This window comes from Chrysochloris asiatica, unplaced genomic scaffold, assembly GCF_000296735.1.
Source record: "Chrysochloris asiatica unplaced genomic scaffold, ChrAsi1.0 scaffold00162, whole genome shotgun sequence".
Lineage (NCBI taxonomy): Eukaryota > Metazoa > Chordata > Mammalia > Afrosoricida > Chrysochloridae > Chrysochloris > Chrysochloris asiatica.
This window is the reverse complement of record NW_006408680.1, coordinates 4,744,012-4,761,658: the sequence shown is the minus strand read 5'-3', so window position 1 is coordinate 4,761,658 and position 17,647 is coordinate 4,744,012. Positions and strand designations below refer to the sequence as shown.

At 38.9% G+C, this 17,647-nt stretch overlaps 1 protein-coding gene across 1 annotated transcript in view; it reads left to right on the top strand.

Moving 5' to 3' along the window:
• Window positions 1–17,183, top strand: part of PDE10A (phosphodiesterase 10A) — a 321,369-nt gene extending 304,186 nt beyond the window's left edge. Inside the window, exons 19-22 of the mRNA XM_006871187.1 lie at window positions 8,647–8,758; window positions 10,955–11,035; window positions 14,175–14,263; window positions 17,081–17,183. Coding sequence (XP_006871249.1) covers window positions 8,647–8,758; window positions 10,955–11,035; window positions 14,175–14,263; window positions 17,081–17,183 — 385 coding nt within the window. The remainder of the gene's footprint in view (window positions 1–8,646; window positions 8,759–10,954; window positions 11,036–14,174; window positions 14,264–17,080) is intronic.
• Window positions 17,184–17,647: the final 464 nt, after the last annotated feature.

Below are 17,647 nucleotides of genomic sequence, written 5' to 3'. Positions count from 1 at the left end.
GGCATAGCTTTCAGAATCACAGCAACTCACAAGCCACCACAGTATGACAGAGTGACAGATGAGTGGGGGACACATGTTTTAGGTGATTGAAAATACCATAGCTTGGGTCAGTCACAATTTAGTCTTCAAAATGTTATCATTTTCTTTTTTTTCGCATTTTAAACAGGTCTTTTGCAACAAATTTGCCCAGTGCAGTGTATTATTTGATTTCTTGACTGCAGCTTCTATGATCATTGATTGTGGATCCAAGCGAAATAAATTCCTTGACAACTTCAATCGTTTCTCTGTGTATCATGATGTTGCTTATTGGTTAAAATCAAAAGTCACAACAACAACAACAACAACAAAAACTGCCATGCAGCAGACTCTGACCCATAGCAACCGCATGTGACAGAGGAAAACTGTCCCATAGGGTTTCTTAGACTCGGATCTTTATGAGAACCCATCACCGGGCCTTCCTTTCCATTTTTTTAGTTTTCTTTTGTGCAGATGCGAGGACTGCTGTTTTCCTTATATTGAATTGTAGTCCGCACTGAAGTCTGTATTCTTTGGTCTTCACCAGTAAGTAATTGAAGTCCTCTTAATTTTGAGAAGCAGGGTTGTGCCATCTGCATATCGCAGGTTGTTAATTCTGATGCTGTGTTCTTCATATAATCCAGCTTCTGAGATTATTTGCTCAGCATACAGTTTGAATACGTATGGTGAAAAGATATAACCCAGAAATGCATCTTTCCTGATTTAACCACTCATTACCCCTATTCTGTTCAAACCATGGTGTCTTGGTCTATGTACAGTTTCTACATGAGCACAATTAAGAATTCTGAGATTCCCATTCTTCCAAATATTAACCATAGTTTTTATGATCCTCATAGTCAAAATGCCTTTGCATAGTCAATAGAAGATGAGTAAGATAAGCATGTTTTTTTTATATTCTTTGCTTTCAGCCAAGTTCCACTTGACATCAGTAATCATATCTCTTTCTCCATGTCCTCTTCTGAATTCAACTTGAATTTCTAACGGTTCCCACTGAAATGCAGAGTCAACTATTTTTAAGTTATCTTCAGCAAAGTTTTACTTGCATGTGATATTAATTATATTTTTCAATAATTTCTCCATTCTGTTGGGTCACTTTTCTTGTAATTAACACAAATATGGGTCTCTTCCAATTGGTAGATGTCTTCTAAATGTATTGGTATAGCCTAGTGAGTGCTTCATGGCACTGCAGGATAACCACTGGACTGCTAATCACAGGGTTGGTGATTCAAAACCACCAGCCGCTTCATGGAAACCCTTCAGGGTGCTATGAGTCAGAATCGACTAGATGGCACTTAACAATAACAACAAAATTGAGTGCTTCTAGTGCCCCATCAATTTTTTTGATCATTTCATTTTGTAGTCTTTTTTAAAAAAGAAAATAAAAACAAATCACTTTATTATTATAATGCTAAACAGAAATATTCATTCTCGGCTAATAAGCTTCATGTCACTACATATATGAGCTAGAGTTAGGTTCTAGCTTAATGCATATGGACTCTGGTGGTTGGAGATGTTGTATAATGTGTTGCTTTTGGTTCTTTCTTCTTTTTGGATATGCACATTTATCGCAATAAACTGTCCTCTCAGTACTGCTTTCGCCAGGTCCCAAAGATTACAGTATGTTGTGTTTTCGTTCTCATTTGTTTCTAGGAACTTTGTGAATTCATATTTTATTTCTTCTACTACCCAGTTGCTTTTCAGCAGAGTGTTATTCAGTTTCCATGTATTTGACTTCATTTCCTTGATATTCCTGTTGTTGATTTCTAAGTTGATAGCATTGTGGTCTGAGTAGATGCTTTGTAGTGTTTTGAATTTGTAAATTTATGGAGATTTGTTTTATGGCCTAACACATAGTCTATTCTGGAGGATGATCCATGTGCACTGGAAAAGAATGTGTATTGTGCTGTTGTTGGATTGAATCCTCTGTACACATCTATGAGGTCCAGTTGGCTGATTGTGTTGTTTAGTTCTTCTGTTTCTTTTCTGGTTGTTCTATCCTTTTTCGAACGTAGTATATTAAAATCACCTACTAGTATTGTAGATTTGTCTATTTCTTTATTCAAATCTATAAGAGTTTTTTATTTTTTAAATTTTTTTACATGTCCACTTATAACAGTTTATTCTTTGAGTTGTACCTCCATTCCCACCCTCCTTTTTGAATTGTTCCTCGTTCAGTGACAATCATAGGTTTTACTTTATCTTCTGAATTCCTGTTATAAATTTGATCCCTTACAGTTCTTAAAAGAGCAAAATGTTCAGGAAGACATTCTAGTTAAGTTTATATACGGTTTGGTTTTAAGACTTCAGGGGATATTTTGGGGTTAAAGAGAAAAGATTTTAATATCATTTCAGGTTTTTGATACTACATCAAAATGTGACTTATGGTAGTGTCTTAAAGATTAGTTAAAATGAAGACTCAAGTCACATTAATAAACTTTGTACTATTACATTGAAATAAACTGGTGTCTCTTACAGAGAATGGATTTTTAGCTATGCATAACTTTGCAGTATCATTTGGAAAATATTGCTTTACCAAGTAATGCAGAACTTCTAAAGTTGGTATATGACAATAAACAATATCAAACGGTTCACATTTGCCATGTCACCACCTGTCTGATGAAACTTGACCGCCTTGCTAAATTCATAGTTATCCATAATCTTAATTATTGCATCAAAGCTTGCATGTTGTCATGGCAATAAATACTGTCAGTTGTTTTGTGAAATGACAATATTCATTTGAGAAAATGTCTTTCAAAGGCTTACAGTTAAATAGCCATTGTTTGGTAGTTTGCTGTATATATTTTGGATCTCTTTCATTGGGAGCATAGATATTTATTAGGGTTATGTCATCTTGTTCAAATGTCCCTTTAATCATGAGATAATGTCCATCTTTATCTATTATGCTGGTTTTTGCCTTAAAATTTATTTTATCAGAGACTAGTATTGCCACTCCTGCTCGTTTTTTATTGCAATTAGTTTGGTATGTTTTTTTCCCATCCTTTGACTTTTAGTCTGTTTTTGTCTTTGTGTGTAATGTGTGTCTCTTACAGCATATTGAAGGACCTTGTTTTCTTATCCATTCTGCCACTCTCCCTCTCTTAACTGGTGCATTTAATCCATTTACATTCAGTGTAGCTGTCAATAGGTAGGATTAATTGCTGTTATTATGTTTTATTTTATTTTATTTTATTTTATGGTACTGCTGGCTTCTTTGTTCTGCAGGTCTTCCTGTGCTGAATTCATGTTTTTTGTGTTCTTTAGTGTCAGTTTCTTCATAGTTTTAGGGTTTCCATGTTCTTCGATTTTCATTTTCTTGGTATGTTGTGAAGTGTTAATTTTCTCTGAGGTTACCTTATATTCTATTAACTTTTCCCTCCATTTAATATAGTCTGTTTTATCCAGTAATCTACCTGAGCTTCTCCCCACCTGAATCTCTGTTCCTACGTGTTTACCTTCTTTCACATTGTAATTGTTTTGATCATAGACTGACCTCCCAAATCCTCTGAATTAGTTTTTATAGTTTTGTTATGTTCTCAACTCTTCCATTTGTTGATTGAGTTCTGGGTGGTGCTTCCATGTCAATCTCTGGTTGTTGTCTGTTCTTGTTGGTTCTCAGTGCACAGAACTCCATTTAGGGTGTTTTGCAGAACAGGGCTGGCTTTTGCCAAATCCCTTATCTTCTGTTTATCCTGGAATGTTTTGATTACACCGCCATATTTGATTGACAGCTTTGCTGGGTAGAGGATTCTTGGTTGGCAGTTTTTTTTTTTTTTTTCTTTCAGGGTTTTATATATGTTTCTCATTACCTTCTTGCATGCATGGTTTCTGCTGAGACATCTGAGCTTAATCTGATTTGCTTGCCTTTGTATATAACACTTCCTTTTCCCTAGTTGCTTTCAGCATTGTCTCCTTGCCTTTGATTTTAGAGAGCTTGATTATGATGTGCCTTGGTGATTTCTTTTTGGGTATATACTTCCTGGGGTTCATTGAGTTTCTTGAATGCTTATCTTGTCATTTTTCAGAATGTTAGGGAAATTGTCTTCCAGCAGCTCTTCAACTATCACTTCTGTGGACTTGTGTGATACTTCCTCTTTCAGAATGCTGATAATTCTTAAATTATTCTTTATGGTGTCCAACATGACTCATAGACTTTCTTTAGAACTTTTTATCCTTTTTTTTCTGCTTACTCTTCTATCTTAGCAGTATTGAGAGATTTTTCTTCCAGCTCACTAGTTCTGGCTTCCATCTCTTCAGTTATACTCCTTTGCCCTTTTAGTGTATTGTCCATTTCTGATATTCTATTATTAATTGTTTGGACCTCTTTCTGTAGATTTTTAATTGTCTCCAATGCTGTATCTATCTTATTTGATTGTTGCAGTAGCACTTTCCTGACTTTTTCCTTATTTTTCTGAAACCCTCTATACAGTGTTTTGATACATTTCATTATCATATTTATGAATTTATTCTCAGGCATGCCTAAATTCTACCCTCCTTCCAATGTGAAGTCTAGGTCTACTTCCAGCTAATTTGTCTCAGTCACTTTATCTTATTTCTACACATGTGCTGATATGGTTGTCTGTTTCTGTTTCTTGGGCATCTTCAGTAGTTAACTGTGCCCTTTATAATTAAATGAACATACGTTGATGTTTTATTTTGCTCTTTATTGCCTCCAGGTAGATGGGATCAGGAGATGGACTTTCCTTTTCAGTCTTCTTATTACTCAACTCAGAGTAACTGTCACAGGTATTGGCTGTCTATCTGGTGTATGGTAGCTGATATTGGTTCTTGCCTGGACAGTGGGATTTTATAGGGTGTGATTGTACCTTGACTATATTACCACAATTACTGTGTCTTCTTGGGTAATGTAGAGAGAGCAAGAGACCACTAAAGGTAAAGAGGGGACCCCAAAACAAAATAACAACAGCAGAAACAAAGACAGATCATATACTGTAGTCTATAATTGCAGAAAAGAGAGAAGAAGAAAAAATCTGTAACAAAATATGAGTATGACTTTAATGTCCCTCTCTTGGCTTCTTGCCTTCAAGGCCACCTGAGAAATTTCAAGATTCTACTGTTGGTTGTTATGTCGTAACTCAGGATTTAACTTTTGGCATATTTCCTTTTTTAATCTGTTTCTCTCCCACACCACAACTCCTGTTCAGGACTTTCTCCTAGTGATTAATAGTTTAAGGCCTACTGTCGCAGTATTGAGCTGTCGTCTGGTTTTAAGAGGATCCTTTCCTTTAAATTTTGAGCAGATCTGTGTGCATATGTAGTAGAACCCTCCAGGGGTGGGAGGTTATCCACTCGCTGAGACATACTTTCTAGTTACCAGAATGGAGGTATGCAGACAGCGAGAGTCCAATGAACAGAGAAAATAAAAAAGAGAGTGAGAGAATGTCCACACCTTTATCTCCGAGGATGTGTCAGGTGTCAGCCATGGCTCTGATCCTTCCTCAGCTCTGTCTCGCTCAAGATGGCTGCTCCAGGAGCCACTGAGGCCTGCCAATCAGAAAAAAAAATCCAGTTTTCTTGCTTTTGCTACAAATGCCACTGGCTGTAAGCCTTCAGACTTTCTAAATATTGCTTTGTATGTAGTTCAGATTTCTGGGACAGTCCCCTGAACCTGCCTCATCTGGTAATCTGTATTATTGCTGATGGAGATCCTCACTGCTCTTCTCCCAGATCTGCCATCAAGCTCCACCCCCTGGACTTCATCCTTTAATTCCACTGGTTGTTGATCATATGCTACCTCCTACAATGATTGAACATCAATTATTTTTGGCATAACGACTGACTCTGAGTGTTTCTTCTGTCTTCTTTTGATGTTTCCTATACCCTTCAGTGTTTCACAAATGTTGTTTTGTTATGTGAAGTCAATTTGGTTTTGATTCAGTTACCCTTTTGCCCATAGTATCCTTCAATACTGTTAGTTGAGGGTTGAATTTTTTCTTCAGTAATTTTAGCTTATGAAATACTGAGCACGTTATTCCCTTTTGGTTTTTTAACTCAAGGTCTTGGCACATTTCATTAAAAATACTTAATCTTCTCAAGCTGTCCTTTGATCTTTCTCTGTTCAGTACTTTTACTTCATCATTTTTTCCATTCCCATTAGTTACTCTGAGTTCAAGAACAAATTTCACAGTCTCTTCTGACATCCGTTTTGGTCTTTGTTTTCTCCTATCTTGTAAATTACCTTTTATTTTCTTCATGTATGATGTCCTTGATGTCCTTAATGTCATACCACAGCTTTTTTTGTCTTTGTTCATTAGTGTCCCACGTTGTTAAATCTGTTCTTAAGTTGGTCTGTAAATTCAAGTGGGATATATTCAAGGTCATATTTTGGCTCCCATGGACTTGTTTTTATTTTCTTCAGCTTTAGCCTGAACTGGCATTATGAGCTATTGATTGTTTCACAGTCTGCCCCTGACTTTATTTTGGCTGATAATATTGAGCCTCCTCATCATCTCTTCCCACAGATGAAGTCAATTTGATTCTTATGTACTCCATGTTTTGAGATCCACATGTATAGTCACAGATTATATTTTTGAAAATAAGGTGTATGCAATGGAGAAAGTCATTGATCTTGCAAAGTTCTGTCATGTGATATCTAGGATTAGTTCAGTTACTGATTCCTTCTCTTTGTTTCCAACTTGCACATTGCAATTACCAGCAATGATCAGTGCATCTTGATTGCATGCTTGATCAATTTCAGACTGAAGAAGGTGATAGAATTCTTCAGTTCCTACATCACTGAGTTTTGTGATTGGCACATAAAATTTAATAATAGTTGTATTAACTGTCTTCCTTGTAGACATATAGATATTATCCTATCACAAACAGCATATTATTTCCACGTATATCTTGATATATTCTTTTTGCCAATGAATGTGACATTAGCTAGTACTCTTCAATAGCATAATTCTGGACATAGTAAACCATATGATTGTCCAATTCAAAATGGCTAACACCTATCCTTTTTAGTGCACTAATGCCTTGGATATCAGTCTTCTTACAGTCTATTTCATTTCTGATGGCTAAATTTTCCTGGATTTATACTTCATGCATTCCAGATTTTAATTATTAGTGGATGTGTGCAGTTTTGCTTCTTATTTTGAGTTATGCCTCATCAACAAATGAAGGTTCTGAAATCTTTGCTCCATCTACATCATTAAGATCAACTTTACTTTGAGGAGACAAGTCATCCTTAATTGTATATCGATGGCCTTCCAACCCAAGGGAAAACATTATCAGAGAGTGTTTCACTTCTGTTTAAACATTTTCAGGTGCTAAGGGTAATCACTGGACTGTTAACCACAAGGTCAATGATTCAAACTTACCAGCCACTCCTTGGAAACCCTATGCAGTTTGCTATGAGTCAGAACTCAATGACACTTAATAACAACAAAAATCCCTAAGAAGTGGACTGTCCATGCTTTCTTGCTAGTCTGCTCTTAGTCTGGGATATCTGCTGAATCCTGTTCATAATGGGTGATCCTGTTGATATTTGAAACACCAGTGGCATAGTTTCCAGCATCACAGCAACATACAAAACACTACAATAGGGCAAACTGGAAGACATGTGGTTGAAGGGAGTGCTTAGCAATAGGGAATTCCTAAGTCTTATTCAATTTTAGACATGAAGTGGGAATCTACTCACTTGTACATTTGATAATTTATTCCTTATATTCATGCAATCTGATTTGTAAAGGTTACAGTTAACACACGGGAATTTCTTAAGAGCTAGCGTTTATCACTCCGTTAATTGTAGACCTCATATAGATTTGCCATATATCACTACAACACAAGCTCTTTGAAATCTATTAAAATTACAGGTGATAAATGTGTGTTTGAATGCTTTAAGTGGTTACTATTTTTTTAATAGATGAAAGATTAAACCTAATATTTAACCCAACATGTATTTTAATGCCTTGTAGTTGGTAAAAAACCAACTTTACAAGAAAAAATAAAAGTCCGACTTGGAACATATCATCGTAAATGCAAAAATAAGATGGAAAAGAAGATTAATTTCAGTGGAAAGTTAGAGTTCAGACAGGAATGTTTGTTATGTGGAAAAGAAAACACCCCATTCCGCATTTCCTTTGTATGCTGGGAACCCAGGCTCTACTCTGACATTCTCACCAGCTGGGGTCAAGTTGGATAAGTCCTTCAATTTCTCTGCTTCCCCATTTCCTTATAGAGAAGAGTTGGGATCGATTTTCTCTAAACGTCTACTTCCTATTCTAATTTTCCCAAATACCATGAAAATGAAAATTCTTCCCATGACTGTAAAAGTGTATCAAGAGACTTCTATGATGGAGACTGGTGGCCCATAATCTGTGTGTCTTCCACAGTCAGATTCACACCACAGGAGCATGTAATGCAATCTTAGAAGTAGGAATAGGAACGACTGAGTTTCTTAATTCTTTAATTCTTTTGCACCATCTTCCCTGTCTTTCCTAAGGATGGTGTCTCTCTTTGAAGCTTTTTTTTTCCCCATCACAAAGTGATATTGACTATCAGTCTCACTCCTGAAAATGCACAAGTCTTGTTAGTTTGCGTGACAAATGTGCAGATATTGAGCTGACTAGTTTTCTATGATTGTTCTAGAGACCGTGTAATTGGTTTGATGATGACCGCCTGTGATCTGTGTTCTGTGACAAAACTGTGGCAAGTCACAAAACTGACAGCAAATGACATATATGCAGAGTTTTGGGCTGAGGTACGTCCTTGATTTTTATATGAACGTATATAATAACATCAAGAAGTGGGAAAAGATTTGAGGAGACATGAAGTAAGTGGATAATTTGTCAGCAATGCCTTGGTTGCTCATGTTGATAGTTATTTTTTAAAATAAACTGTCATCGTATGAGATAACTTAGCAACTGTGCAGATACCAAGCAAGCATCTGGTTACTTTTCATTTGTACATTCATGTACATTCTCTTATCTCAACCGAAAGAGTTTAGGTATACATTCTCGAAACAATCTTGTAACAATTTCCCATTTTAACAGCTGACCTGCTGAGCCATTCAGGAAGGATTGCTGGTCTTTCATATATTGGGCAGTGTCCTTAGCAGGACCCAATCTTCTGATCTATTTATGCTTTCAGGTAGAAATGTAGGATAATCCTCATTACCTTTTACAGACATCCCAGACACAGGAGAACTTGTAAGTACACTGAACTCTGAACCCATCTGCAAAAGATGAGTTTAATAGATCCCGAGAACTTGAGATATTATGTAATTCAGGAGACTCTTGACCTGTGAAGCAAACATATACATTACACTTCCTTTAAAACCTTTCCTTAATTTATCTAAACTCTGAGTAATGTGCTTTTTATGACTTAATTTACATTCTGAATTGGTCATAAGTAGAATATAATTCGCTACTATACTTGTTTTAATGAACACCAAAATGTCGGATCCCTGAATATCCAAAGATTCCTTAAAGGGAAACAAACAAACAACAACAACAACAACAAAAACACTTTATAAATGTTTTGGGTGTCTGATTTGGTTTGAAGAAATAAAAGTAAATTTGGAGAGCAAGTATTTTTGATAGTGGATGATCCAATCACATGCCTCATCAAAAGGAAAGGATGGATGTAAAAGGCAGCATCGTTAGTAGAAATGGGTTTTTAATGTTGTTGCTCCTTAATAGTGAAAACAGAGAATTTTAATGACCTGAGAGTCTAAACCTTGACCACATACTCATGTGACTATTTCTCTAGGAGTCCTTAAGCGTTGTCTGGTTTGCTCTTGCTCATGTTTCTTCTTTTTTTTATTATATTGTGTGTATCAAAACCTACTTACGGTCAGATTCATTTAGAAAGACTGATTCACATGTGGGTATGTGGGCTGTAATATTTGACTTTATACAGTCACTTAGTTTGTTCATGTACCTGAAAGTAAAACAGTCTAGACACATTACCTAGGAAGGCTGGTCCTACTTGAATGGGTGTTTTGCAAATAGTTTCATTTAACTATGATTTAGTTCATACTGTTAACAAGTATGTTTGTGTTCTAAGATATTCATAAAAATATGACTAATATATAAAGTAGACTCTTTGTTTCACTTAATGTTTTTCATATTCTTCAGCGAACAAAGGTTTATTAACCCACTACCATTTTCATAGGCCCGGTCTTCCAGGACCTCAATGTTCATAGAAGGAGGTAGAATAGCAATATAAACACCCAAATTTGCCAGCCCATCTCCTACATTTAGCAAGAATATTTAGCAAGCTATTACTTTAACAAATAAGAAGAGCCAGATGATTTTAAAAACTATAAGGTGAGGGTAGTAATATGTATCTTGTGGTGTTGTATGAGGATTAGACAAAATGTTGTGTACTTAGCTGAGAGCCCTCAGTTGTAAATTTTATGAATAAGTACAGCCAACAACACTGCATCTTTAACAACATGTCTTGGCTAACTCTCGTCTTGCTGTTACATTGGCCCATTATGCAATAGGTTTCTTTAGTCATCCCTTCCTGGAGCTTAGCTTTTCCCATTTCAGTGAAGATTAAAAACTGTTTAAAGAAGAAAAATGAGAGCGGGAGGTCTTGAGGCATTTCCATGTTTTCTTGTTGCCCCTCACTACCTATTACTTTATCTACTCTCTTTGTAAATTTTACTGCCTTTTTCAGAATGAAATCAGAAGATGGTTGGATACTTTGAAATTCAGGACAAGAGAAAGATCAGGATTAAATACCAAACAGTGTCATTTTCCATTTTTTTTTCTTTTTTTTTTTCATTCACAGGCCATGCTTCTAGGGTCAATTTAAAAAAACAAAACAAAACAAAACATTATTTTTTAAAGGAAATTAATGAATAAAGGAAATATATCATTAATACCAAAATGTCATGAGAAATGCTGAGAAAGTGTGATTTTTTTTTTCCCCCTTCACTTTATTTTAGGGGGATGAAATGAAGAAATTGGGTATACAGCCCATTCCTATGATGGACAGAGACAAAAGGGATGAAGTTCCACAAGGCCAAGTATGAGTGATCTTGTTCAAAATTAAATATTTTGAGGTGATCACAAAGTGACACAGGAATATAAGTTACATGCCATTATAGAATGGGATTTGTGCACAAGGATGGGCAATCCCAGGTGTGGAGATTAATGAAGAGACTTTAGTGTTTCATCTCACAGGGACTGAGAACTAAAGAGAGAACCTCTAACTCTCATCCACCCAAGGATCCTTCATTTGGGAAGACATGACATGCATCTCCTTTGTATTGAAGGGAAAGTAAACAGTCGGAAATTCTGTCCTGCTGATTTGGGCTGAGGGTCAGCTAGAACTCTGCTTTGGGTCTCAAGGTCACAAGCCAAACAGGGTTATAACTGGTTATAACTGGGACGGGCTTAGCGGTCTGTGTGGAGAACAATGAGTTCTCCCTTTATTGGAATTGGGCAATAGAAATGAGCTCTGGTGCCACAGTGGGCTAAGAACTGGGATGCTAAACAAAAGGTCTGTGGTTCGAATCCACCAGCTGCTCTTTAGGAGAAAGAGGCTGTCTACATCCATAAAGAATTACAGCCTCAGAAACCCTATGGGGCTGTTCTATTCTGACTTACAGGGTCACTATGAGTTGGAATGAACTCCATGGCAGTAGGTTTTGGTTTAGAGGCTAAGTAAGATCAAAGTTGGGAGATCCTAGTCATTTAGATATAAATTTTGCCCAACTGCCTTTGACTTCACTGCTTCCCAGAGATGTGATTACAGTAAACAGGCTGATGTGTAGAGAAGACATCTCAGGATGGTGGTTGGGGATACGGTCTCCACTTCTCCTACTTTATTTAAATGTGTTCCTACTAGAACGGAAAGCTCAGGCATGCCCATGACACCAGCTCGTCCACTCCCTGTCCTCTTTCTTGGGATCCAGTTGACTATTTCAGTGTTGTCTTTATAACTTAGCAGCTCTGTCTGGGTACGTAACTGTTCATGGTGTGCACTACACTCAACCATTGCAATTAGAAAGACATGAACTTATAGTTAAATATCATCATCTCCCTCATAATAAATGATCTTTGTGAGTGATCCCCAGTGAATTGTAGGGCCAGCATCTTGCTTCCCTACCCCATCTGGAGAAACATCAGCAGTTTCCCAGTAGAAGAGTAGCTCCCATTTGCCATGAACTTTCTGGGTGCCCAGAATTGTTTCAGGGGCTGTGCACTTATTAACCTGGGTCTTCACAGCAGTTCTCAGCAAAGGAGGAGGCAATGAAGGCCCAGGAAGGATCACACAGCTAATAAAGGCCAGGATTCAACCAAGCCTGCTGAACCCTGCAGCCTGGGCTCTCTCTGTCATCTGGAAGTGCTCAGGAGTGGTTTGCTCAGAGCATGTGGAGAGAGCCAGCCTAGGATGTGCTGTAGATGCTCAGTACATACCAATGGAACACAAATTCAGGCCTTTTCTGTAAGGTCTCGGTTCTATAATCTGTAAGATAGCGCAACTGAGTCATCGACATCTATACCATTGTCCTAGTAAACTGAAAGTTGGGTGATGATTACATTTAAAGCTTTAAAATAGATTTTTTTAAAAAAATGTGTTAATGTATTAATGCAGGACATGTCCAAAAATGATTAGATGCCATGAGAAATGTATATGAGATGTGAAAGTATTACCAAATATTTTGTAATATCGCAAAATATTAGGTATGAGAAGACACACGCAGTCTCTTCCCATGACTATGACTACTTCACGCATTTGACTTCTCACCAAGTTTTGTGGGGGTGTGCCTTTAAGGATGGAATTCCATTCATCTCCTAAACCATATATATTTTTTGTTGCATTGGCATTATTGATCAGCATACAGCCAAAAAAATCTCGAACCATTGCTGTGTACTTGATTCTTACTTATAGCGACTCTATGGGACAGATTCAAACTGCCCCGTAGGGGTGTGGTCTATAGGATAAGCACTAGACAGCTAACCCTCAGGTTGACTGTCCAAGCTCACCAGTCATTCTCAGGAGTCCTAGATAGGATTGTTATGACTTGCAGCCTGCTTGATGGCACACGACAACAATGACAACAAGCTCTTGGAAACAGACTGCCACATAGTGCCCTGTGAAGCAGCTGGTGGGTTCGTACCCCTGACTTTTTGGTTATCATGTTTCCTTGGTCAGTACGCCTTGAGCAGCTGTTAACCAATACACCACCATGGTTCCTTAATCAGCATAGAGTTAGAGAAAAAGAAATAAATATAACTTAGGAAAACACTAACTGAGATATTTGGGCGACTTCTTTTACTTTTCTTCTAATCCGAAGCTTCCAAAAACTTCTTGTTGTTGGGTGACATCAAGTTGAATTCAACTCTCAGTGACCCCAGATGACAGAGTAGAACTGTCACATAGGGTTTTCTAGGCTGTAAGTGAGCAGATCTCCAGGTCTTTCTCTCACCAAACCACTGGCTGGGTTTGAGACATCCACCTTTCAGTTAGTCCCTAACTATATGCTCACATTTCAGTAAATTCCTGTTGTAAATCTTACTGGACTGACTAGTGCATGAACCAAGACCCTTTTTGCTTTTTACCCCTTCCATTAAAGCAAAAACTAATAGTCGAATGTCATATGCTGAGGTTTTTTTCTTTTTGTGTTTCCTTTTTCCTGTTCGTATTTGACAGCGCACCTGGAACATACTCTGCAGTTTATTATCTTTGAACTTTGTTTATGGAACATCTTCCATATGGACTATGACACACTTGCTCTATAAATAGAATCTTATTTCATGTCGGACTGGGGGCTTCAGATCCTAGTCGAAGCCCTGCTGTGGTGCTGTCAGATCAGCACTGGACTTTTAGCCACAAATTTGGCTGTTCAAACCCACCAGCTGCTCCTCAGAAACCCTATATAGGGTCAATATGAGTTGGAACCAACTTGGTAGCACTTAACAACAACAACAATAGGTTTTAGGTGGCTGTATGCTTCATTTGAGGATATGTTTCAGAGCACTTTCAATGCATTAGTATTGACCAATAGTATGCACTGGTACGGTAGTATTCACTGAGCCCCCATATCACGTACATCAGAGGGTCCTACACTGAAGGTGATAGACTTTGGAACGTTCACGTGCTAACGTGCGCTCTTGTTTCTTGTCCTCGTTTTGTTGTTTTGTTTTGCACGGAGGCAGCTTGGATTCTACAATGCCGTGGCCATTCCCTGTTACACGACCCTCCACCAAATCCTCCCACCCACGGAGCCCCTCCTGAATGCCTGCAGGTCTGTAAACTCTTCCACTTCCAATGTTATACAAAAGCAAACCAAACCCCACTAGAACTGTATGGGATTTTTCACTCACCCTCAAATGTACGTGTCTCCTTTAGCCTCAACAGTGAATATCATCCTCCTATGGGCTGTGTCCTAGGAACCAAGCCTATGCCGAGAGCAGTCAGAGTCATTGATTCACCAGAAGTGAACCAGAGGGTGGAGACCCGGCCCTGCTGTCTTTAGTAGAAGCAAGGTCTGTTGAGAGGTGCTGTTCAGGCTCGCTGTGCTCCTCATCTTTATTTTTGAAGATGGAGATCAGCTGAAAAGTTTAATTTTTTAAAAGATGTTATTTTTCAAAGATGTTCCCTCTGTGCAAAAGGAGAGGGTAGTGAGGAAAACTGTTGTGTGCTTTTCCTCAGGGGAATTGGTGTGTGGGTGTTGTTGGGGAGTGTCTTTGTAACTGTGTAGTCGTGAGCACACTTGGCATGATGTGAGGGTAACTTGAGGGGGCCTTTGTTGTAACTCTAGAGTGGGAGGGAGGTCTTTGTGTGTGGTAGCGACCACATTTGGGTTTGTTGTTAAGTGTCGAGTCGATTCCAACCATAGCAACCCTGTATAGGGTTTCCAAGGTAGTCATAGCAAAACCAAGAACCTGGATAGGATATTCCCATCTTCAAAATAAGTTATAACTTATTTGATGGACTTTTATTACTGTTATTAGAGGGACACAATCAAAATACTCCAAACAACAAAAGCATTAAGAAATCTCTTTTTTTTTTTCTCTTTTCCCTTCCATTTAAGTGATGCTCTCTTTCCCCCACTACTGTTGAAGAGATGAATGAACATCTCAGTTGATTTTGTTGTGTTATAAATCATCTTAATCTCTGGGATGTTTTAAACTAAATAGTATAAAAAGTATTGCATGAGAAAAAGAATGAAACAATTCCAGATCTTAGTACAAAATCTTTACTGAGCTCTTCCTGCCTTTGGGAATGACAGATGAAAGGCGACCTTTGGTGGGTAATAATTAGCCAGGGATCTTGTTGTGAACAGTCATTGGCCACCTGAAATAGGAACCAGAACTCATCACTGACAGGATCAGGCTGTGAAAGGGAGCGTGCCACTGAAGATTAGCTGGGATATCAGTCTTCAATCAAAGAATGTGTTATTAGAAAAATCAAATCCTAGCCAATGTTCAAAAGTTCTTTCCTACTCAAGGATTCTCTGGGTTCCAGACTGTTTCCTTAGATACCAACAGAATGAAGGCTGTGAGGATCAACTCTAGGCTCTGTGATTGGGTCATGTTACATCAAAAGCTTATGAGTTCAGCAGCTTGGATGCTCTCTGTACCAGACTGAACCATATGGTCACCTCCAGGACCCTTTGATCTTAAAACATAAGCACTTGGAAACCAGTCAATCAGGGAGCACTGGTGTAGTGAAATACAGTCAGCTAGTGAGTCACTTCCCAGCATAGCAAAAGACTCTTTCCAGAGTCTGGGGCAGTGACACCTGTCATGTGGCTGTGAAAGAAATGTTCCTTCGTTCAGATCACATTTGAGGGCTTTCTTGTTGCATGCAGGGGTGTGCTCAAAAGAGCTTTGGGGAGGAACTTTCAGATAATGATATATGTCTGGTATGAAGGTTGTGTTCACCAATGCCAGGGTCCCCTTCAGATTTTAATTCCGCTTGTTAGAAAACCACAGGCCAAGTGGGAAATGTTGATACGAATGATTAGTCAGGCATAGAAAGACATGGTATCCCACATGAAGACATAGTATGTCACATACATGGGAAAGTTGCACATGCCTGTGGCATTTTGAGTTGGTGGAGAAAGGAGGCTGCCAGAGCATACACACACACACACACACACACACACACACACACACACACACACCACACACAATTTTACTCTAAACATGAAACATCATCCGTTGCCTGGGGTTATATTGCCTTTTTGTGCTTGGTGCCATATTCCTAATCTGGAAACACCCGTTTTAAGTGTGATCAGGTAGGGGTGAAAAGACCTCCAGAGATGTCCCCTCATGTCCATCCTTCTGACCAGGGTATCCTTACTGGATGCCTTTCTGTTTAGGCTGCATATTCCTCAGTCATTAACCTGAGGGCCATTCCTGTTTTCAAATTAACCTCTTTTCACAGACTTCTAAGGACCACTGTTTTCGTCTTCCATTGCTGTTCTAACAGAAGTACTGCAAGGCGCTGGTTGTAACTGTCTAGTAGCTCCATAACCTGCAAGTCTGAATTCAGGCTGCAGCTCTAGGAAGAGGATCTCTCTGGGGCCTCTGGAGGACGGTCCTTGTCTCTTGAGTTTCTGCCCCTGGGTGGCTGGTCTTCTTGGGACTTGTCATCTCTCTTCTGCCATCTTTGATTGCTTCCTGCTTAATCTGCTCCTTTCATTTCTCCCAAGAGATGGACGCAAAGTGCGTCCTACATCAATCCTGTCCTACTCCACAGTAAAGAGAACTGATTTCAAAATGGGATAATAGCACGAGGATCAGGTACCTGATTCACAAAACAGGTTTCTGTGGACAGAGTTTCATCTGTACTGGACCCACTGTGAGCACTACATGGTGTTTGCCCCAGTAACCCTGAGCTGGAGCAACAGCCTTCTGCTCCAACTCTGTTCCTTCCTGGGGAGACCATGGCTGTACTGGGCCTTCAGGGGCCACTTGGTTGCAAATGCTGCATGCTTTTCACCTGAGTCACAAGGACATGAAAGAAAGTCCTAGAACTCTGGTGATTTTTTTAAGGCAGAGCCCAAAGTATTATTAGCAAACCTTATATACAATGGCTTTTTTTCTCTCTCCAGAAATAATCTCAACCAGTGGGAGAAAGTGACCCGAGGAGAGGAAAGTGCCATCTGGATCATGTCGCAGTCTGCAGACCCAGACAAGACTGTCTCCCAAGACTGAGGGACGAGGACGGCACAGTGGTGAGCATAGCCACCCCGCCAGCCTCATCCATCTTCGTTTCCTTGTTTTCCTGTTAGTTCTCTGCGTGGAAAGGGGCAAGACCTACACCTGGGAAGGAGAGGGACACCTATTCAAGAAGGTAACAAACACCCAGTCAGTGTCTTACCCAGATGACCCCAGCCATCCCATCTGTACTGCCTGTCTCCAACCACACCTGGACATACACTCGCTCCAGAAGGGGCCATCCAAGGGAGCACCACCTAACCAGGAACCAGCGGCAGCCTAACTGGAACTGGACCTCAGTCCTTCAGAAGGAATCCTTCCCCACTGTATCTTTCTAGTGAAAATTGAAAATGGTACTATTATGAGATTATACTTTGACTTTCACACCAATGTTACTTCGGTGTTGTTGGTTATACATAGGAATTTGTACACGTTACTATTGTGAATGTTGGTGTGTGGAC